The 22863-nt window shown below is 41.8% G+C and overlaps 1 long non-coding RNA gene and 3 gene segments (V, D, J or C); 3 read left to right on the top strand and 1 right to left on the bottom strand.

Moving 5' to 3' along the window:
• Positions 1-1998: 1998 nt before the first annotated feature.
• The window catches only part of LOC144339866 (uncharacterized), a 28064-nt gene continuing 7199 nt past the window's right edge, over positions 1999-22863 (bottom strand). Inside the window, exons 2-3 of one of the 2 annotated variants that reach the window (XR_013415394.1) lie at positions 19402-19505; positions 1999-2846 (exon numbers count right to left, since the gene is read on the bottom strand). This is a non-coding gene — a long non-coding RNA (uncharacterized LOC144339866). Of the gene's footprint in view, positions 2847-16831; positions 17124-19401; positions 19506-22863 lie in introns of those variants that run through there. The other variant, XR_013415393.1, reaches the window with a different exon arrangement.
• On the top strand, positions 10789-11550 carry LOC106997451 (putative non-functional T cell receptor gamma variable). The segment is given in 2 exon segments: positions 10789-10972; positions 11087-11550. Coding segments are annotated over 2 exon segments (385 nt in total).
• LOC106997453 (T cell receptor gamma variable 4-like) lies at positions 14897-17082 on the top strand. The segment is given in 2 exon segments: positions 14897-15712; positions 15816-17082. Coding segments are annotated over 2 exon segments (570 nt in total).
• Positions 19478-20894, top strand: LOC704883 (T cell receptor gamma variable 5-like). The segment is given in 2 exon segments: positions 19478-20070; positions 20186-20894. Coding segments are annotated over 2 exon segments (601 nt in total).

Genomic DNA, 22863 nt, shown 5'->3' on the forward strand with positions numbered 1-22863 from the left:
GCTTCCTTGTTGGTATGCTTAGAGGACGTGAAAAGTAATTCACACTTCAGTGAATACTAAGTATAAAAAAGGACCTCAGCTTCCTAATAATCAGACCTGTGCCATTTTTTGTTTTTGTTTTTGTTTTTGAGACAGGTTCTCATTCTGTTGCCCGGGCTGGAATGCAGTGGTGCAATCTCGGCTCATGGCAGCGCCTGCCTCCTAGGTTCAAGCAATTCTCCTGCCTCAGCCACCAAGTAGCTGAGATTACAGGTGTGCACCACCATGCCCAGCTAATTTTTGTATTTTTTTTTTTTTACAAGAGACGGGGTTTCTACTAAAATCCTAATTTTGTATTTTTAGTAGAGATGGGGTAGCTTGATAGCTATCATATTGGCAAAAAAAAAAAAAATCGCGTTTCTGATAACACCATGGCCCTGGTAGCATTTAGTGAAGATGTGAGTGTGTGTTCCCCCTGACCAGCAATGCTGGGAGGACATTCCCAGGGAAAGGCTTACCGGGGAATCAGAGGACCCTGTGAGGGGTCCGTCAGAGCTCCCTGCTGATAGCAACATGCCTGTGTTTGGGGGAATGGATGGATGGAATGCAGGGGCTGCCAGCCATGGAGCGATGAGCAGCAGAGAGGAGCATGAACGAGGGGCATGAGCTGGTGTGCAGACGTGGACAGGTAAAAATGGCATGCCAGTACACAACGAAAAACACAGTATTCATGAACAATTCTATACACAGTCATGTGTTGCTTGACAACGAGGAAGCATTCTGAGAAATGCGTCCTTAGGCAATTTCATCCTTGTGCGAACGTTGTAGAATGCACTTCCATAAACCCAGATGGCACAGCCTACTACATACAGAGGCTATATGGTGTAGCCTGTTGCTTCTAGGTTACAAAGCTGTGTAGCATGTTACTCTACTGAGTGCTGTAGGCAACTTAACACATTGGTAAGTATTTGTGTATCCAAATATATCTAGACATAGACAACCTACAGTAAAAAATAGGATATATAAGCTTAAGTATGGTATCACCTGTATAGGGAACTTACCGTGAATGGAGCTTGCAGGTGAGTGAGTGAATGAGTGAGTGGTGAGAGGATGTGAAGACCTAGGACGTTGCTGTCCACTCCTGTAGACTATAAACACTGCACACTTAGGCTACACTAAATTCATCAAAACATGTGTTTCTTTCTTCACTAATAAATTAACTTTGCCTTACTGTAACTTTTTTACTTTAGTAACTTTTATTTTTTAACTTTTTGACTCCTAATAACACTTAGCTTAAAACACAAACAGGCCAGGAGCTGTGGTTCGTGCTGGTAATCCCACCACTTTGGCAGGCTGAGGCAGGCAGATCACGAGATCAAGAGTTCAAGACCAGCCTGGCCAAGATGGTGAAACCCCATCTCTACGAAAAATACAAAAATTAGCCAGGTGTGGTGGTGCTTGCCTGTAGTCTCGGCCACTCAGGAGGCTGAGGCGGAAGAATCGCTTGAACCCAGGAGGCAGAGGTTGCAGTGAGCTGAGATCACGCCACTGCACTCCAGTCTGGGTGACAGAGCGAGACTCCATCTCGAAAACACACACACACACACACACACACACACACACACACACACACACACACATTATACAGCTGTACAGCTGTACCCAAATGTTTTCTTTATGTCCTTATTCTATAAACTGTTTTCTATTTTTAATATTTTTACTTTTAAAACATTTTTGCTAAAAACTAAGACACAGCCACACATTAGCCTAGGCCTACAGGGTCCAGATCTTCAATATCACTGTAGTCCAGCTCCACATCTTGTCCCCATGGAGGGTCATCAGGGGCATAACACACATGGAGCTGTCATCTCCTAGGACAACAATGCCTTCTTCTGGAATTCCTCCTGAAGGGCCTTCCTGAGGATGTTTTACAGTTAACCTTTTTTTTTTTTAAACAAGTAGACGTTGTACACTCTAAAATAATGATAAAAAGTATAATATAGTAATTACATAAACCAGTAAACCAGTAACATGGTCATTTATTATCAATTTCAAGTATTATATACTGTGCATAACTGGATGTGCTAGACTTCTATGCAACTGGCAGTACAGTAGGTTTGTTTACACCAGGGTCACCAGAAATGTGAGTCATGTGTTGTGACATTATGATGGCTACAATGTCACTAGGTGACAGGAATGTTTCTGCACCACTATCATCTCACGGGACTGTGGCACATGTGGTCCATCATTACTGAAATGTGAGGAAGTGCCCGACTCTAGTTCTCACAGATATGGAGGCTCTAAGGACAGATACCAAATGCATTAGATTGGGCACCGATGGGGGAACAGGAGTAGGGAATGGAGGAGAGAAAAGAGTAAAATAAAAAACAAACATGCAAAACTATACATAACTGGCATGGATAATGGTGATAATGCACGTGGCACTGAGAAATACGACAGAAAAATATGATAATTAAGATTTTAAAAAAACAAGCAAAAAGCAAGAAGATATCAAGCACTGATTTCAGGATAACTCATTGAAGCCTCATATTTTAGCTTTGAGACTTAATTTTGGACAATCCACAGACAGAGGTTCCAGCGAGTAAATCACGATTAGGGTAATCCAAAGAGCTCCTTTTCTTCAGTTGTCTGTGGAAAACGTGACATTTTCCTTCAGGTAAAATCCGTGTATGCTGGCTGCCAGCACACAGCCATCTGGCTGGCCTTGGCCGCTGGCCATTGGTCTTGGCTTTGTCCCACCCCTGCAGCAGCCTTCTTCTCCAGGATGGTCAAAGCTTACCCAGAGCAAAGATGCTCTGCACTCAGGAACACTGGATTCAGGCACTGATCCAAGCCCCTGCACAGCTCTGTGATATAAAAATGAGAAGAGGAGAACTTGTCTTTTAGCCCAAACATTTTCCAAACCACAGGCAATTACCATGTCCTTCAGAGTCAAGGCACATTAGGTACATTGATAATAATTCCTGTAATTTTTAAGACCACAAAACATTACAACATTGAAAATTATAAATAGATAACATCGAAGTATGGTGGGAATTCTATTTTGTATGCATGTGTAGATTGACTAAGGATCTTTTCTTTTTTTTCAGACTGGGCCAGAACCTAGTACCTGTAAGAATCAGCACAGTTCAGCCTTTTGTATCAATTGCAGTTGTATCCATGTATGTGTGTGTGCATTCTTGGATATGCATGCACACACCTGCATGTTACCTACTCAAACCTCAGTGTTCCGATCCTTCTTAGGTGGGATTTTTGAACATTGCATTTACACTGGCCTAAAATAAGTTTGTTGGAGTCATGGGCCTCATGTAGTGGCCAGGCTGGGCTGCAAAGCCATTGGCTATCCAAACATTCAGAAGACCTTTAGGAATCAATGTGTTTTTGTTCAGGAATCTATGTAGAATAGAATTTTCCTAGAGCAGTGTTGAGTCAAGAGGAAGCAAAAAACATGCCTTATTATTGGATCAAAATAAAAATAGGAAACTTCCATTGTTCATTTTACCACACCTATTGTTTCAATAACCAGTTTATCAATTCAATTCAGAATCACAATTAGAGCTGGAGGAAACCAAAACCATCACCCACTCCTCTGATTTTGAGGCGGGGGAAATGACAACCCTGCAAGGAGTCTCTTGCCTAAAACTATCCAGCACATAAGGTGTGCAGTTGGAGCCTGCCTTGCATTTGGGGTCCTTTCCATTCATTATACTAAGTCTTTGCTGTTAACAAACACCACTTATTGGGCTCTGATATTGGGGAATATAACACGTATGCTATGCCTTGAATGGCCAGGAGGGGGTGCTAGATGTTAGTACAAATAACTAAATGCATTCAAAACACTCTACTTTTAAAGCATGAAGCTGGGAGTTGAAAACAAATAGGAAATATAACATATTTTGTATTAAAATGCAGCAGCTTCATGAAGACAGAAATTAATCCCTGAATCATAAACATCCAAGCGGTTCCCTTATGGCACAGGCTCTGGAGACTGATCAGTTTGGTTCAAATTCTTGGTGTGCTCTTTATTAGCTAGGTGACCTCGAGGCATTATTTAACCTCTGTAAGCTTCAATTTCATCTGAAAAATGAGGATAAGTAACACCTACGTTATGTTTGCGAGAAAAGAATACATATATACAATGTTTGACACTCAAAGGGTATTTGCTATCATTTAATGGACCAAGAATTTCTGTTATCATGTTAAAAATTAGTCTTTTAATAAAAGGCCATTAGCTATTTACTTAACAGTGCTAGAAGAAATTTCTATGACTTTTTGAGGTTCACCATAATTAACTGAATGAATACTATTCAACAGTATCTTAGGCTGTTTGCTTACTGGCATAGGAGAGTGACCCTTGAGTTTCTAAAATCTTTCTGAAATTTTCTTCATGATCTCTTATACTTTATAGCTTAAAAAGAAATATATATAATATTATATACATATGACATACATAGACATATTATATGTTACATAATTTATATTAAAATATTTATGCATATATATGAATATAAAATGGCTGGTAGCCAGGAGTTTGGAATTTGTTAGACTTCAGTTGAAATTCGGGCTCCATTATTTACTTGTCAAATGACCTTGAAGAGTTTAACCTTTTTTTAAGATTCCAATTCTCTCATCTGTGAAATGTGGTTGATTATATCTCCTTTGGAGTATTATTGTAAGAATTAAATTGTGGTAAAGACTAGCTTAGATACCATTTAGTTTAGAAATGAATGAGGTGGCACAATCCCTGGCCCCAGGAGATGAATGATGTATCCAGGGTAAAGGTTATTATTCACATACAGTGACTTTCCCAAGGACATACTACCTCTAAGTGGCAGCGCTTGGATTTTTATTCTGCCTTTTCCAAAGCAATATGTTCTCGGAGCTAAAAGTTCTCATGTCAAACTCTCCAAAGTGTCCCTATTTGGCAGCTCCATCTTGAGAAGCAACCTCTCCCTTCCGCACACTCTCCGTAGGATTGCATTCTTGGCTGCTCATCCTGGGCTGAGGCCCATGACGAGACCACTCCCAGGGCACCAGGCAGCCACAGGGTCGGAGGACAGAGCAGGCAGGAAGTGAAGCTTTGGCTGAGGTTTCTGCGACACACTTAACTTCCCTGGAAACGGTGCCTGACACAGCCTGGCCACAACACTGGCAGGAGATGCTGCTGTTTTCTGGGAACATGCAGGACCCTGTGAGCAGCACAGGACACAGGAACATAAACTGGGGACCGTCCTCCACCCACTCTGGCTTCATATCTTCTCCATTGTCCACTCCTATTTTAGTCCAGGATGATCAGTGACGATGTGCATGAGTTACTCATTCCCATCTATGCCCCAGCCCAGACTGACCATATTAAAATCCTGTTCTTTGCAGAATTTGTCATTTTTCCTTTTAATTTTCTATGGAAAGAACACACGTTATATAATTCAGTTTTATTGGCACCCTTATAAAAGCCTTCTAAACTACATACCTGATAATTTATCCCATTCAAATATGCATATATTTGTTGCATATATCTGTTGCGCAGGCTGGAGTGCAGTGGCACGATCACAGCTCACTGCAGCCTTGACCTCCCAGACTCAAGTGATCCTCCCACCTCAGCCTCCCAAGTAGTTCAGACTACAGGCGTGTGCCATCACACCCAGCTAAATTTTGTATTTTTTGTAGAGACTGGGTTTCACCATGTTTCTCAGGTTGGTCTGGAACTCCTGGGCTTAACTGCCTTATCTGCCTGCCTCAGCCTCCCACAGTGCTGGGATTACAGGCATGAGCCACCGTGCCCAGCCTCACTGATACACATTAAATGCCTACTATGTTCCAGGCCTTGTGCTGTGTGCTGTTGATACTGAGGTGTGTGCCCCCTTAAGCTTGTTGAAAACACTACTGTCCTGTGTCACTGTGGTCACAAAGTGATACAGAGAGCCCAGACAACCATTTAGAGATGAGGAAATTCTAACAATTCTTAGTAAGAAGATTATTTCCCAAAATGTTGCTAGGGAACATCTCACAGCAGACTGAAACAGAAATATAAGCAACTATCTGCATACTAGAACTTTCTCCCCAAGGCAGTGCTATTTTTTTTTTAACAATTCTTCTATCATCATCATCATCATTCTGACCTCTTGATAGGTAAAGGTACAATTATGAGGAGAAGCAGAAGAACTTTTACATCTGTGAGTTTGCACCTGTCTCCCACCATAGTGAGCCGATCACACCCTCAGGCGCCCAGAAGACTGGCAAGGAGGACTTGATAGAGACAAAAGGAGAGACACAAGAGGGGACAGAGGTTAATATGAAGAGGGAGAGGGCGTGATATAGAGACAGTGATGGCAACAGAAACTAGAAAGATGAAGAGGGATGGAGAGCAGAGTGGAAGTGAGAAGGAAAGAAAATGATTGGGACAGTGGCCATACAAGCAAAAAGAGCAAGAGACAGAGACACATAGAGAGGAGTAGGTCTCTATCATGACTGGGAGAAAGAGAGAGAACAGAGACAGAAAGACAAAACACACAGAGAGAGGGTGAGAGACAGAGGGATAGAGAGACAGAGAGAGATAGAGAGAGGGAGAGAAGATGGAGCGAGAAAACAACAGAGAAGAGAGAGAGACTGTGATAAAAATATAGGGACAGGGAGAGGGACAGGGACTGAGAGAGACAGAGAAATAGGGAAAGATACAAGAAGAGAGAACTGGAGTTAGGGGGAGAGATAGGGAGAGAGAGAACGATAGATCTGGAGAGACAGAAGCTTACACATAGACACACAGAGTGTGGGAGTGTTAGGAAGATAGAGGTAAATATACAGAAATAGTGGTAAACATTGAGATAGAAAAATATATATAAAGAGAAAAATAAAGAAATATGCATATTTATATATTGTTAAAAATAATATATAAATGTATGTATACATGTATAATATGTTATATAAAATATTATATGTATTTACATACAAAAAAACTAGCCAGAGGTGGTGGTGGGCACCTGTAGTCCCAGCTACTTGGGAGGCTGAGGCAGGAGAATGGCGTGAACCCGGGAGGCGGAGCTTGCAGTGAGCCAAGATCTGGCCATTGCACTCCAGCCTGAGCGACAGAGCGAGACTCCGTCTCAAAAAAAAAAAAAAAAATTATGTGTATTTCTAGCTTTCCTTTTCTCTTTATATATTCTATCTGTCTGTCTATCCATACCATTGCCACAATAACGCCATGTAGCAAATATGCCAAACTCAGTGGCTTAGCACAATAATCATCGACGAATTCTTACAAGTGCATAGGTTTGCTAGGCTGTTCTGCTGATCTAAACCAAGCTCATCTCATCTTGGTTGGGCTTGGCCACATGTCAGGCAGCTGCTGGGTTAGCTGGGAGGGGGACTGCCTGGTCAAAGTGCCTGGGTCCGAATAAATCAGCTCCACTACACACAGGGTTTCATCCTCCTGCAGGCTAGCCTGGATTTGTTCTAATGACAATGACAGAAAGCGAAGAGCATATCAGGCCACTTGAGGCCTCGATTCAGAACTGGAGCCCTGTGAGTTCTTGTGAGTTCTTTTTGTATTTAAAAAAAAAAAAAAAAGGCTGGGGGAATAAACGGCGCCTCTTAATCGAAGGAGCTTTGAATTATCACGAATGAGTTTCACCTCTGGGAAATTTGCAGTGAGCCCACTCTGCCTTGTCTGACTCACAAATGCAACTATGAACCCTGAATCTGAGGACTTTGAAAAATAAGCAATAGCAAGTCAATTGGAGGAGGAAATCGGAAAGTGAAGCACTGTGAATTCACAGTAAGTTTCTTATTTATTTTTCCTCAATTATCCCCTGGCCTGTACTCACAAATAATCAGAAATGCACAACTGTACACCTGGTGAGGACAGAGAGAAAGGGGGACTCTCTGTGGTCAGAGAGCCCTGGTTTTCTCTTTTTCATCCTTTTCCATTCTCCTGCAGCCCCCAGGCAATCTGAGTGGCAGTGGCAGCAGCTATGGTGAGCCAGGAGCCTAAAACTCTTAGGAAAGGGATCCTTCTCTCTGACCAGGGAAGCTGTGGCCCTGAGAGAGAATCCTGGTGGCTTTTGTTCTCTCTATATCCTCTCACTGCTTGGCCCTGGAGTCAGACACAATGGTGGGAAATGCAGTGTACTAAAGCCACACCTGTCCGGCCAGAGGACTGGAGGGGACTAGAAAGAACTAGAAAGTATTGCAGAGCGTGCAGAGGGAGGAAGATTAAGAAAGAAACATCATGCAATGATATCTGGATTCCTGGGCTCACCCATTACCTGTGCATGCATAAACACAACCCCAAACAGCTCCAAATCCAAAGGCCTTGCAAACCAAAGCAGGAGTAGGCACTGCCCAGGTCCCAGAATGGCCACTGGGTGGCGCACACACAGGACGGGTCTGACAAGCACTGCAAAGCCTGGAAAACGGAACCAAGGGGAACTGCCCACCAAACACAAGTAGGAACTTGTAATCCCTAACTGGGTCAGTAGCCTGCTAACCAAAAAAAAAAAAAAAAAAAAAACCCTCCACATTCTGTGTAATATTTAAACAATGCCCAGAGCTCTATAACATGATATTCAAAGTGTACGGGATTTAATCCGAAATTACTCCGCATGTGGAGAACGAGGAAAATCTTAGCGTCTCCAAACGGAAAAGCCAAACAACAGATGCTAATCCTGACATGACACAGGTGTTGGAATAACAAAGACTTTAAAGGCGCTATTGTGACCATAGGAAGAAATGGAAAGAGAGGAGGAGAGAAAGTAAATAGATAGGAGAGATACAAATAGAGAAACAGAAAAAGAGATGAATAGAGATAGGCAGATAGAGAGACAGAAATATAGAGATATGAAGAGAGAGACTAAGAAACAGGAGCACCAAAGCAAAATAGAGGAGACTGAGCTGTAAGAGGGAGCTATAGAAGAAAAATGTAAAGGGATGAACAGCAACGGGACAGAGAAAAAATAAATATGGACATAAAGACAGAGATGGAAGAACATAGTGATAGAAAGCAATGCAGGAGATAGAGAAATAGAATAGTAGAGACAGAAATATAGCCAGTGCACATGAAAGCTATAAAGCAATTCATGGTCGTTGTCTAAATTCAATATATCATTAGGGTTGCATAATGCTAATATTCTCCTTTTAACATTTCTCCTAAATTTATTGGTCGTAATACTTCCACAAAAGAACTTTCATTTGGCCGGGCACAGTGGCTCACGCCTGTAATCCCAGCACTTTGGAAGGCCAAGGTGGGTGGGTCACTTGAAGTCAGGAGTTCAAGACCAGCCTGGCCGACATGGTGAAACCCTGTCTCTATTAAAAATATAAAAATTAACTGGGCGCGATGGCATGTGCCTGTAGTCCCAGCTACTTGGGAGGCTGAGGCAGGAGAATAGCTTGAACCCGGGGGGCAGAGATTGCAGTGAGCTGAGATCGTGCCACTGCACTCCACTCTGGGCCACAGAGTAAGACTCCAAAAAAAAAAAAAAAAAGAATTTTCATTCTTAAGTTCTGTGGTATTCTGAAAAGTAGTTTGTACAGAACTGGCAATGTAAATGTTTGATTTTTTCCTTTTCTGTTTTCAGAATGAGGTAGTGTCTTAGAAACCTCCAGAGGAGACTTTATTTTGCTATACCATGTTTTTCTTTTTTTCTTCTTTTTATATATTATACTTTAAGTTCTAGGGTACATGTGCACAATGTGCAGGTTTGTTACATATGTATACATGTGCCATGTTGGTTTGCTGTACCCATTAACTCGTCATTTGTATATCTCCTAATTCTATCCCTCCCCCCTCCCCCCATCCCATGACGGGTCCGGTGTGTGATGTTCCCCTTCCTGTGTCCAAGTGTTCTCATTGTTCAATTCCCACCTATGAGTAAGAAAATGTGGTGTTTGGTTTTCTGGCCTTGCGATAGTTTGCTGAGAATGATGGTTTCCAGCTTCATCCATGTCCCTACAAAGGACATGAATCCATCCTTTTTTATGGCTGCATAGTTTTCCGTGGTGTATATGTGCCACATTTTCTTAATCCAGTCTATCATTGATGGACATGTGGGTTGGTTCCAAGTCTTTGCTATTGTGAATAGTGCCGCAATGAACATACGTGTGCATGTGTCTTTATAGCAGCATGATTTATAATCCTTTGGGTATAAACCCAGTAATGAGATAGCCGGGACAAATGGTATTTCTAGTTCTAGATTCTTGAGGAATCGCTATGCTATGGTTTTCAAGATTTTGTGTAGGTGTTATTCTTTTGGTGCTTACAATGTCCTACCGATGGTTAGTGAGAGCCACGGCCATTGTTTTTCTTTGAGTAGAGTCCAAGGCAAACCAACATGCCTCACCCTCAGTCCTGTTAATAAAGCAGGTTCAAATCTTCTCAGAGCGGCCCTGGGTGGTTGCCTCCAAGTGGACTTGCAAATGTGAAAAGGAAGGTGATTCAGGGCCCTAATCAGAAGCTTCCTGGCAGGACCAGGTCCTGGAAGCAGTGTTGGCTGCTGCAACTCTGAAGAGCAGGTTGTGAGCCTGCTGTGGAACTGCCCTCTCCCAAGGGCCGTGGCCAGCTGGCACCAGGGTCGGCTTTCCCCACATCTGCACTCCCCCTGCTGCAGGCCTGAGCTCTCCATGCCCCTGGCTCTCTCCTGCAGAGGGCCTGCCCTCAGTGGCCAAAGGAGGGCGCTGGAGAACGGACCTGAGCAGACAGGCAGGAGCTCCTCTGCAGGTCCTCTCAGGCACCACCCCTTCTGGAAGGAAGGCTTGGGAGTCCCCTAAGACAGATCCTCAGTCACTTCTCTCTGCCTGTGTCTCAGAAAGACCAGCTCCTCCTACTGTCTTCTGTGCTAGGGATTACTTCCTTGTTGAGTGGCACCTGAATTTTGAGAGGTTCCTCTGCTCCTCTTCATCTTGTCCCTTTCCTTCCAAGGCCCCGCAGAGGAAGGCATGCGGTGGGCCCTAGCCCTGGTTCTAGCTCTCCTGTCTCCTGGTGAGTGTGCTGCCTACAGAGAGGCTCAGGGGTTTTGTTTTGTTCTTTTCTTCTTTTGCAAGGGGTGCCATACTAAGAAATGCCTCATTATATTTTGTGTTGTTTCCATTGCAGCCAGTCAGAAATCTTCCAACTTGGAAGGGAAAACGAAGTCAATCACCGGGCCTACTGGGTCACCTGCTGAAATCACCTGTGATCTTCCTGGAGTCAGTACCTTATACATCCACTGGTACCTACACCAGGAGGGGAAGGCCCCACAGCGTCTTCTGTACTATGAACCCTACTACTTCACGGTTGTGTTGGAATCAGGAATCAGTCCAGGAAAGTATGACACTGCAAGCACAAGGAAGAGCTGGAATTTGAGACTGCAAAATCTAATTGAAAATGATTCTGGGGTCTATTACTGTGCCACCTGGGACAGGCACCATGATTCAGACCTGCCCTACACCACACTAAAAATCTGCCTGTGGTTGCTTCTGGTACACAAGATAGACCAGCCAACTCTTATTTCCTGCCCTGAATTTACTGTATTCTGTACAAAGAGAAACACAGCTTAACTCCTGCTCTCCCCGCTAATATCACACTCCCCTGGGCAGCAGCTGCATCCTGTTCCCCACTCTCCCCCAGGACTTTCCCGAAGACCAAGTTGCCATCTCCAGGCCTCAGCTCAGCAGCCTAGCTGAGAGCAAGGTTCTCTCAGCTCTCCTAGGACATGGGGGAGGCCCACTCACTCTGCTGCCTAGGACAGACAGGTACACCTAGAGTCCAACTGTGAAGCAAGATATTTTGGACAGCAAATGGGAAGGGTATTTATACTGAATCATGTATCCAATCATGGTCCAGAGATCACAGCTGAGAGTGGCGCTTATTCCTTATGTCCAAACAATATACGCAATACTATAATGACCACCAAAACACTAGGCCTAGATATGCAGTTGAACATTCTCGCCCTCTGCCCTCCCTTTTATTCTCGCCCTCCTTTCTTACTTCCATGCATGCTTTTATTATTTTTCTCTCCCTCCCTCCCTTCTTCCTTTCCTTCCATCTTCCCTCCCTCCCCCGCTCTTCCTTCCTTCCATCCATTCTCCGTTTCTTTCCTTCCTTCCTACCTGGCTTTTCTCTCTCTTTCGTTCCTTTTTGGGTACATAATCAGAATACTTTTTCCACAAAATCATTTGAAATAATTTTCCTCTATTTGTTCACGCCAACATTGATACAGGTACTTTAAATGTTCAGTCTTCATTTTTATATTTTGGAAATTTGTTGTGTTACTTTGTTTTGTTTCATATTTGTTTTGTATATACAAAACATTTACATGGAACTGAAGTCAAAGTTATAGAAGATGCATTTGAAGATTTTAGCATCCGTTGTAGAGTTCTCGTTCCTCTTTTCTCCCTCACCCCATAGGTAAAAATATTTTTATGAGTTTTCTTGAACTTTTTAACTTTGTTTGTCATAGCACAGTATGTATCAATTCTATTTAAATGAAATATTTATATTTTTTGTTCATATATTTGTTTTTTATACATTTTAATCAATCTCTTATTTTCCTGTGTCTGGATTTTGTGTCTGACTTCTAAAGGTGCACATACTTCATAAGTGTGCACAAAGAAATCCATATCATGCATTTGAATGTTTTTATGCATTGATTATTTAATGATGGCATCATTGATCTATCAGGAATTTTTATACAATAATTACTGTATTAGTAATAATAATACTGGCCAGGCCTGGTGGTTCATCCTGTAATCCCAGCATTTGGGTAGTCCGGTTGTTAGGATCACTTGAGGCCAGGAGATTGCGACCAGCTTAGCCAACATGGTGAAACCCTGTCTCTACTAAAAATACAAAAAATTAACTGGCTGTAGTGGTGCACACATGCGACCCCAGCTACTTTGGATGCTGAGACAGGAGAATCTCTTGAGCCTGGAAGGTAAAGATTTCAGTGAGCTAAGATCACACTACTGCTATCAAGTTTGGGCAACAGAGTGAGACACTGTCTCAAAAAAGTTAATAATAATAATAATAATATTGATGGTAAATATGGGTACTGACATTCTGGTAGTTAATTTACTAAGTACATTACTTTCTATTTTATTTAATCTATGCAGAAACTTCATTAAAGGTTTAAAGTACTGTTGAATTTAACATTAGAAATTCGGGGGTTAATTAACATTTCCTAAGTCATATACTTTAACTTGATAATGATTGGAATCCAAGCTCTGCGATTCTGAAAATGAGATTTGTTAATTCAGTTTGCATTCCCCCATCTTTAGGAGTACTTGCATTTTTTACATTATGGCTCATTTACAGTTCTTCTTTTCTGAATTGCCTTGTCACACTCTTGACCTATTTTCCTTTTGGAAGATTAATTTTTTTCTCGTTGGTATGAAAGACTTAATATACACCATTTTACAGAAACTGACCCTTTATCAAATGTGTTGCAATATATCTTCTCCTATGTTATTATTTTATTTGACAACTTTTGGCGAATTGCACTTTGAAAAATCAAATCTATCAATTTTTCTAGGGTCTCTATTTTGACGTCAGGCTTAGAGAGGCCAATGTCACCTAGAATTTGTATGCAATTCATCATCGTTTAAGTCTAATGATTTTCTTTTTATTACAACTTAATTACTACTTGTGACTGCTAAGGTAGAAATGCAACAATATTTGTTTCCATATGGTAGGTCAATACCCAAAAGAGAACTTATTAAATAATTGACTATTTCCTTGTGGATATTAACATATAACTTTATCACATGAGAAAATATTACATACATGTGGTTCTCTTTCTGGATTTTCCACTGTGTTCCATGAATCTTGTCATTCTAGTGCCGGTATTGTCCTCTCTTCAGCGCTGTAGCTTTGTAGTTCTTTTCACATTCTGATGAGGTTTCTCTCATTTTTTTGTTTTAAGAATTTTCTGTGCATTCTAGTGTGATCTCAATCCTCTCCCTTCCCATTTTTAAACCGTGGGACTTCTGTCCAGCAAGACTTTTTCACGCTCCAAGGCAGGCAAGCTCCCCGGCTTCACAAGAACCCTGAGAACTCAGCTTTCAGAGCTGCTCCTATGGCAGCCTCATGTCCTGTACGTGTGGTCCAGAGGCAGAGGGAGACCAACCAGAGCCCCCTCCCTTTCTCATTCCCAGCTGTGATGACAGCAGAAACTAAACTCTCTGAGCTGGGCCAACACCACAACTGAGAGGGACATTGTTCTACATCTCATTACACATATTTCAAACTTGTGTCTTCTTAAAGAGGAGGTGAAAATCTGTGTATGCCCTAGTGAATTTTCACAATTATATTACTCTACTTGTTTTTTCCCCTATATTTCCATCTGTGAATCCAGGTGCGCTGCAGATCTCAGTCTGCTTTCTGAGTATAGGGCTGACAAATAAAATATACAATGACAGACAATTTGGAAGTTCAGGTAAATAACAAGTTTTTAGTTTAAGTATGTTCCAAATATTGCATGACATGGCACCCTGAACTACTTTAAAAAACAAACAAACTCCTACTTCGATGAACAAAAATCCTCTCAAAAAGAGATCACACCCACAGGATCACATACACACACACCCCACACACATACACCCATTCATCTTAGAGCAGAGTCCAAGACCCACCAACACACATGATCCTCAGTCCTTTTTTATTTTATTTTATTTATTTATTTATTTTTATTTTTTATCATACTTTAAGTTCTAGGATACATGTGCACAACGTGCAGGTTTGTTACTTAGGTATACACGTGCCACGTTGGTGTGCTGCACCCATCAACTCGTCATCTACATTAGGTATTTCTGCCAGTCTATCCCTCCTCCCTTCCCCCACCTCATTACAGGCCCCACTGTGTGATGTTCCCTACCCTGAACCCATGTGTTCTCATCGTTCAATTCCCACCTATGAGTGAGAACATGCAGTGTTTGGTTTTCTTTCCTTGCAATAGCTTGCTCAGAATGATGGTTTCCAGCTTCATCCATGTCCCTACAAAGGACATGAACTCATCCTTTTTTATGGCTGCATAGTATTCCATGGTGTATATGTCCCATATTTTCTTAATCCAGTCTATCATTGATGGACATTTGGGTCGGTTCCAAGTCTTCGCTATTGTGAATAGTGCCGCAATAAACATACGCCTTGGGTGGTGCCTCCAAGTGCCCTTGCAGATGCGAAATTTCGGCAAGGTGGTTCAGTTCCCTAATCAGAGACTTCCTGGCAGGAGAAGGTCCTGGCATTAGCATTAGCTGCTGCAACTCTGAAGAGCAGGTTGTGAGCCTGCTGTAGGACTGCCCTCTCCCAAGGGCCATGGCTAGCTGGTGCAAGGGTCGGCTTTCCCCACATCTGCGCTCCCTCTGCTGCAGGCCTGAGCTCTCCATGCCCCGGGCTCTCTCCTGCAGAGGGCCTGCTCTCAGCTGCCACAAGAGGGCGCAGGAGAACGGACCTGAGCAGAGAGGCAGGAGCTCCACTGCCGGGTCCTCCCAGGCACCACTCCTTCTGGGAGGAAGGCTTGGGAGTCCCCTGAGACCAGATCCTCAGTCACTTCTCTCTGCCTGTGTCTCAGGAAGACCAGCTCCTCCTACTGTCTTCTGTGCTAGGGATCACTTCCTTGTTGAGTGGGACCTGAGTTTTGAGAGGATCTTCTGCTCCTCTTCATCTGATCCCTTTCCTTCCAAGGCCCAAGAGAGGAAGGCATGTGGTGGGCCCCAGCCCTGCTTCTAGCTCTCCTGTCTCCTGGTGAGTGTGCTGCCTATAGAGAGGTTTTGTTTTGTTTTCTTCTTTTGCAAGGGGTGCCATAATAAGGAATGTCTCATTATATTTTGTGTTGGTTCCATTGCAGCCAGTCAGAAATCTTCCAATTTGGAAGGGAGAACAAAGTCAGTCACCAGGCCGACTGGGTCATCCGCTGAAATCACCTGTGATCTTCCTGAAGTCAGTAGCTTCTACATCCACTGGTACCTACACCAGGAGGGGAAGGCCCCACAGCGTCTTCTGTACTATGACTCCTCCAACTCCAGGGTTGTGTTGGAATCAGGAATCAGTCCAGGAAAGTATGATACTTATGGAAGCACAAGGAGCAACTTGAGATTAATACTGCGAAATGTAATTGAAAATGATTCTGGGGTCTATTACTGTGCCAACTGGGACAGGCACAGTGATTCAGACCTGCTGAACACCACACTGAAAATCTGCCATGTGGCTGCTTCTAGTACACAAGACAGAACCACCCCCTCTCACTTCCTGCCACCAAATTTACTGTATGCTGAACAAGAGAAACACAGCTTAACTCCTGATCTCCCCTACAGGATTACACTCCCCTGGCAGCAGCTGCCTCCTGTTCCCCACCCTCCCCCAGGACTTCCCTGAAGACCAAGCTGCCATCTCAGCTAAGCCTCAGCGAAGCAGCCTGGCTGAGAGCAAGGTTCTTTAGTTCTCCTAGGACGTGGGGGAGGCCCACTCACTCTGCTGCCTAGGACAGACAGGTACATCTAGGGTCCAGCTGTGAAGCAAGATATTTTGGACAGCAAATGGGAAGGGTATTTATACTGAATCATGTATCCCATGATCCAGAGATCACAGCCGAGAGTGGTGCTTATTCCTTATGTCTGTAACAATATAAGCAATGCCATAATTACCACTAAAACACCAGGCCTAGATATGCAGTTGAACATTCTCTCCCTCTGCCCTCCCTTTTATTCTCTCCCTCTTCTTACTTACTTCTTTGCTTGCTTTTATTATTTTGCTCTCTCTCCCTTCCTCGTTCCATCCCTCCATCCCTCCCTCATTCCTTCCTTCCCTCCCTTCTTCCCTTTTTCCTTCCATCCATTCTCCTTCCTTTTTTTCCTTCCTTCCTTCTTTGCTTTTATCTCTCTTTCTTTCCTTTTTGGGTACATAATCAGAATACTTTTTCCACAAAATCATTTGAAATAATTTTTCTCTATTTGTTCGTGCCAACATTGATGCAGTTACTTTGAATGTTCAATCTTCATTTTTATATTTTGGAAATTTGTTGTGTTACTTTGTTTTGTTTCATATTTGTTTTGTATATATAAAACATTTACATGGAACTGAAGTCAAAATTATAGAAGATCCATTTGAAGATTTTAGCATCCATTGTAGAGTTCTCATTCCTCTTTTCTCCCTCACCCTATAGGTAAAAATATTTTTATCAGTTTTCTTGAACTTTTTAACATTGTTTGTCATAGCACAGTATGTATCAATTCTATTTAAATGACATATTTATATTTTTGTTCTTATATTTGGTTTTTATACATTTTAATCAATCTCTTATTTTCCCATGTCTGGATTTTGTGTCTGACTTCTAAAGGTGCACATACTTCATAAGTGTGCACAAAGAAATCCATATCATGCATTTGAATGTTTTTATGCATTGATTATTTAATGATGGCATCATTGGTCTATCAGGAATTTTTATACAATAATTACTGTATTAGTAATAATAATACTGGTCAGGCCTGGTGGCTCATCCTGTAATCCCAGCATTTGGGTAGTCCAGTTGTTAGGATCACTTGAGGCCAGGAGATTGCAACCACCTTAGCCAACATGGTGAAACCCTGTCTCTACTAAAAATACAAAAAATTAACTGGCTGTAGTGGTGCACACATGCGACCCCAGCTACTTTGGATGCTGAGGCAGGAGAATCACTTGAGCCTGGTAGGTAAAGATTTCAGTGAGCTAAGATCACACTACTGCTATCAAGTTTGGGCAACAGAGCGAGACACTGTCTCAAAAAAGTTAATAATAATAATAATAATATTGATGGTAAATATGGGTACTGACATTCTGGTAGTTAATTTACTAAGTACATTACTTTCTATTTTATTTAATCTATACAGAAACTTCATTAAAGGTTTAAAGTACTGTTGAATTTAACATTAGAAATTCGGGGGTTAATTAACATTCCCTAAAGTCATATGCTGGAATCCAAGCTCTGTGGTTCCGAAAATGAGATTTGTTAATTCAGTTTGCATTCCCCCATCTTTAAGAGTACTAGCATTATTTTACAACTTTATAGGTCATTTATACTTCTTCTTTTGAGAATCGCCTTGTCATACTCTTTGCCTATTCTTCTTTTGGAGGATTAATTTTTTCTCCTTGGTCGTAAGAATTAATATACACCATTTTAGAGATACTGACCCTTTATCAAATGTGTTGAAGGTATTTCTCCTCATTTGTTATTATTTACATTTGGCACCTTTTGGTGAATTTGTCTTTAAAAAAAAAACAATTCTATCAATTTTTCTAGGATGTCTCGTTTTATGTCAGGCTTAGAGAGGCCAATCTCACCTAGAATTTGTATGCAATTCATCATCGTTTAAGTCTAATGATTTTCTTTTTATTACATGTAAGTCAGTATTTGTGACTGGTAAAGTAGAAATGCAACAATATTTGTTTCCATATGGTAAGTCAATACCCAAAAGAGAACTTATTAAATAATTGACTATTTCCTTGTGGATATTAACATATAACTTTATCACATGAGAAAATATTACATACATGTGGTTCTCTTTCTGGATTTTCCACTGTGTTCCTTGAATCTTGTCATTCTAGTGCCGGTATTGCCCTCTCTTCAGCACTGTAGCTTTATAGTTCTTTTCACATTCTGATGAGGTTTCTCTCATCATTTTTTTCTTTTAAGAATTTTCTGTGCATTCTAGTGTGATCTCAATTCTCTCCCTTCCCATTTTTGGACCATGAGACTTCTGTCCAGCAAGACTTTTTCACGCTCCAAGGCAGGCAAGCTCCCCGGCTTCACAAGGACCCCGAGAACTCAGCTTTCAGAGCTGCTCCTGTGGCAGCCTCATGTCCTGCTCCTGTGGCAGCCTCATGTCATGTCATGACCTCTCCCTGTGGTCCAGAGGCAGAGGGAGACCAACCGGAGCCTCCTCCCTTTCTTATTCCCAGCTGAGATGACAGGAGAAACTTAACACTCTGAGCTGGGCCAACACCACAACCGAGAAGGACATTGTTCTATATCACATTATGCATATTTCAAACGTGTGTCTCTATATGCTACTTATAGAGGAGGTGAAAATCTGTGTATGCCCTAGTGAATTTTCACAATTATATTACTGTACTTGTTTTGTCCCCTATATTTCCATCTGTGAATCCAGGTGCACTGCAGATCTCAGTCTGCTTTCTGAGGGTAGGGCTGAGAAATAAAATATTCAATACCAGACAATTTGGAAGTTCAGATAAATAACAAGTTTTTAATTTAAGTATTTCCAAATATTACATTATATGGCACCCAGTACTACTTAAAAAAAAAAACAAAAACCAAAAAAACCAAAAAAACTCATACTCCTACTTTAACGAACAAAAATCCTCTAAAAAAGAGATCACACCCACAGGATCACAGGCACCCCCTGCCCCCCGCCCCCACAGACACACATACACCCATTTACCTTAGAGCACTGTCCAACACCCATCAACGTACTGATCCTCAGTCCTTTTAATAAAGCAGCTTCAACCCTTCTCAGAGTGGCCTTGAGTGGTTGCCTCCATGTGTCTGCAGATGCAAAAAGGAAGGCAGTTCAGGGCCCTAATCAGAGGCTTCCTGTCAGGACAAGGCCCTGGCTTCAGCATTAGCTGCTGCAAGACTGAAAGGCAGGATGTGAGCCTGTTGTGGGACTGCCCCTCCAAGGTCTGAGCCTGTTAACTCAGGGGTCAGCTTCCCCTACATCTGCAGTCCCTCTGCTGCAGGCCTGAGCTCTCCATGCCCTGGGCTCTCTTCTGCAGACGGCCTGCTCTCAGCGGCCACAGGAGGGCGCTGGAGAACGGACCTGAGCAGAGAGGCAGGAGCTCCTCTGCAGGTCTTCCCAGGCACCACCTCTTCTGGAAGGAAGGCTTGGGAGTCCCCTGAGACAGATCCTCAGTCACTTCTCTCTGCCTGTGTCTCAGGAAGACCAGCTCCTCCTGCTATCTTCTGTGCTAGGGATCACTTTCTTGTTGAGTGGCACCTGAGTTTTGAGAGGGTCTTCTGCTCCTCTTCATCTTATCCCTTTTCTTTCAAGGTCCCAGAGAGGAAGGCATGCGGTGGGCCCTAGCCCTGCTTCTAGCTTTCTTGTTTCCTGGTGAGTGTGCTGCCTACAGAGAGGCTCATAGGTTCTGTTTTGTTTTGTTTTCTTCTTTTGCAAGGGGTGCCATACTAAGGAATGCCTCATTATATGTTGTCATTTCCCATTGCAGCCGGTCAGAAATCTTCCAACTTGGAAGGGATAACAAAGTCAGTCACCAGGCCAACTGGGTCATCTGCTGAAATAACTTGTGATTTTTCTGGAGACAGTAACTTTTATATCCACTGGTACCTACACCAGGAGGGGAAGGTCCCACAGCGTCTTCTGTACTATGACGTCTCCAACTCAAGGGATGTGTTGGAATCAGGACTCAGTCCAGGAAAGTATTATACTCATACACGCACAAGGTGGAGTTGGATATTGATACTGCGAAATCTAATTGAAAATGATTCTGGGGTCTATTACTGTGCCAACTGGGACAGGCACAGTGATTCAGACCTGCTAAACACCATACTTAAAATCTGCCTTGTGGCTGCTTCTGGTACACAAGATAGAGCCGCCCCCTCTCATTTCCTGCCACCAAATTTACTGTATGCTGAAAAAGAGAAACACAGCTTAACTCCTGACCTCCCCCTAATATCACATTCCCCTGGCAGCAGCTGCCCCCTGTTCGCCACCCTCCCCCAGAACTTTCCTGAAGACCAAGCTGCCATCTCCACGCCTCAGCTAAGCAGCCTGGCTGAGAGCAAGGTTCTCTTAGCTCTCCTAGGACATGGGCAAGGCCCACTCAATCTGCTACCTAGGACAGACAGGTACACCTAGGGTCCAGCTGTGAAGCAAGATATTTTGGACAGCAAATGGGAAGGGTATTTTTACTGAATCGTGTATCCAATCATGGTCCAGATATCGCAGCTGAGAGTGGTGCTTTTTCCTTATGTCTGTAACAATACAAGCAATACTAAAATTACCACCAAAATACCTGGCCTAGATATGCAGTTGAACATTCTCTCCCTCTGCCCTCCCTTTTATTCTCTTTTTTTCTTCTTTGCTTGCTTTTATTTTTTTCTCCCTTCCTTCCTCCCTCCCTCCCTCGCTCCATCCTTCTATCCCTTCTTCCCTTGTTTCCTTCCATCCATTCTCCTTCTTTTCTTTCCTTCCTTCCTGCTTTACTTTTCTCTCTCTTTCTTTCCTTTTTCTGGTACATAATCAAAATACTTTTTCCACAAAATCATTTGAAATGATTTTTCTGTATTTGTTCATGCCAACATTGATACAGCTACTTTAATTGTTCAGTTTTCATTTTTATATTTTGGAAACTTGTGTTACTTTGTTTTGTTTCATATTTGTTTTGTATATATAAAACATTTACATGGAACTGAAGTCAAAATTATAAAAGAAGATGGATTTGAAGATTTTAACTTCCATTGTAGATTTCTTGTTCCTCTTTTCTCCCTCACCCTATAGGTAACAATATTTTTATCAGTTCACTTGAGCTTTTTCACTCTGTTTTTCATAGTGGAGAATGTATTGCTTCTATTTCAATACCATATTTATATTTTCATTCTGATATTCCGTTTTTGTACATTGTAATCAATCTTTTATTTTCCTGTGTCTGGATTGTGTGTCTTACTTCTAAAGGTGCACATACTTCATAAGTATGCGTAAAGAAATCCATATTATGTATTTGAATGTTTTTATACATTATTTAATGATGGCATCATTGTTCTGTCAGGAATTTTTACACAATAATTGCTGTATTAGTAATAATAATCCTGACCAGGCCCGGTGGCTTGTGCCTGTAATCCCAGCATTTGAGTATTCCAGTCAATAGGAACACTTAGGTCAGGAGACTGTGACCAGCTTAGCCAACATGGTGAAACCTTGTCTCTACAGTAAAGTACAAAAAATTAGTTGGCTGTAGTGGTGCACACATGTAATCCCAGCTACTTTGGATGCTGAGGCGGGAGAATCTCTTGAGCCTGGAAGGTGGAGTTTTCAGTTAGCTAAGATCACACTACTGCTCTCCAGTTTGGGGAACAGAGTGAGACTCTGTCTCAAAAAAACTAATAATAATAATATGATGGTAAATATGGGTACTGACATTCTGGTAGTTAATTTACTAAGCACATTACATGCATATTTTATTTAATCTATACAGAAACTTTATTAAGGATTTAAAGTACCATTGAATGTAACATAAGAAATTGGGGGTTTAATTAACATTCCCTAAATCATGGACTTTAATTTGATAATGATTGCATTCCAAGCTCTGTGGTTCCAAAAATGAGATTTGTTAATTTGGTTTGCATTCCCCCATCTTTAGGAGTACTAGCATTGTTTTACAACTTTATAGGTCGTTTATACTTCTTCTTTTGAGAATCGCCTTGTCATACTCTTTGCCTATTCTTCTTCTGGATTATTAATTTTTTCTTATTGGTCATAAGAATTAATATACACCATTTTAGAGATACTGACCCTTTATCAAATGTGTTGAAGATATTTCTCCTCATTTGTTATTATTTACATTTGGCAACTTTTGGTGAACTGAACTTTGATAAAAACACAATAAAATCTATCAATTTTTCTAGGGTGTCTAGTTTGATGTTATGCTTAGAGAGGCCAATCTTACCTAGAATTTGTATGCAATTCATCATCGTTTAAGTCTAAAGATTTTCTTTGTATTACTACTAAATCACTATTTGTAACTGGTAAGGTAGAAATGAAACAATATTTGTTTACATATGGTAAGCCAATACTCAAAAGAGAACTTATTAAATAATTGACTATTTCCTTGTGGATATTAACATATAACTTTATCACATGAGAAAATATTACATACATGTGGTTCTC

This window comes from Macaca mulatta, chromosome 3, assembly GCF_049350105.2.
Source record: "Macaca mulatta isolate MMU2019108-1 chromosome 3, T2T-MMU8v2.0, whole genome shotgun sequence".
NCBI lineage: Eukaryota > Metazoa > Chordata > Mammalia > Primates > Cercopithecidae > Macaca > Macaca mulatta.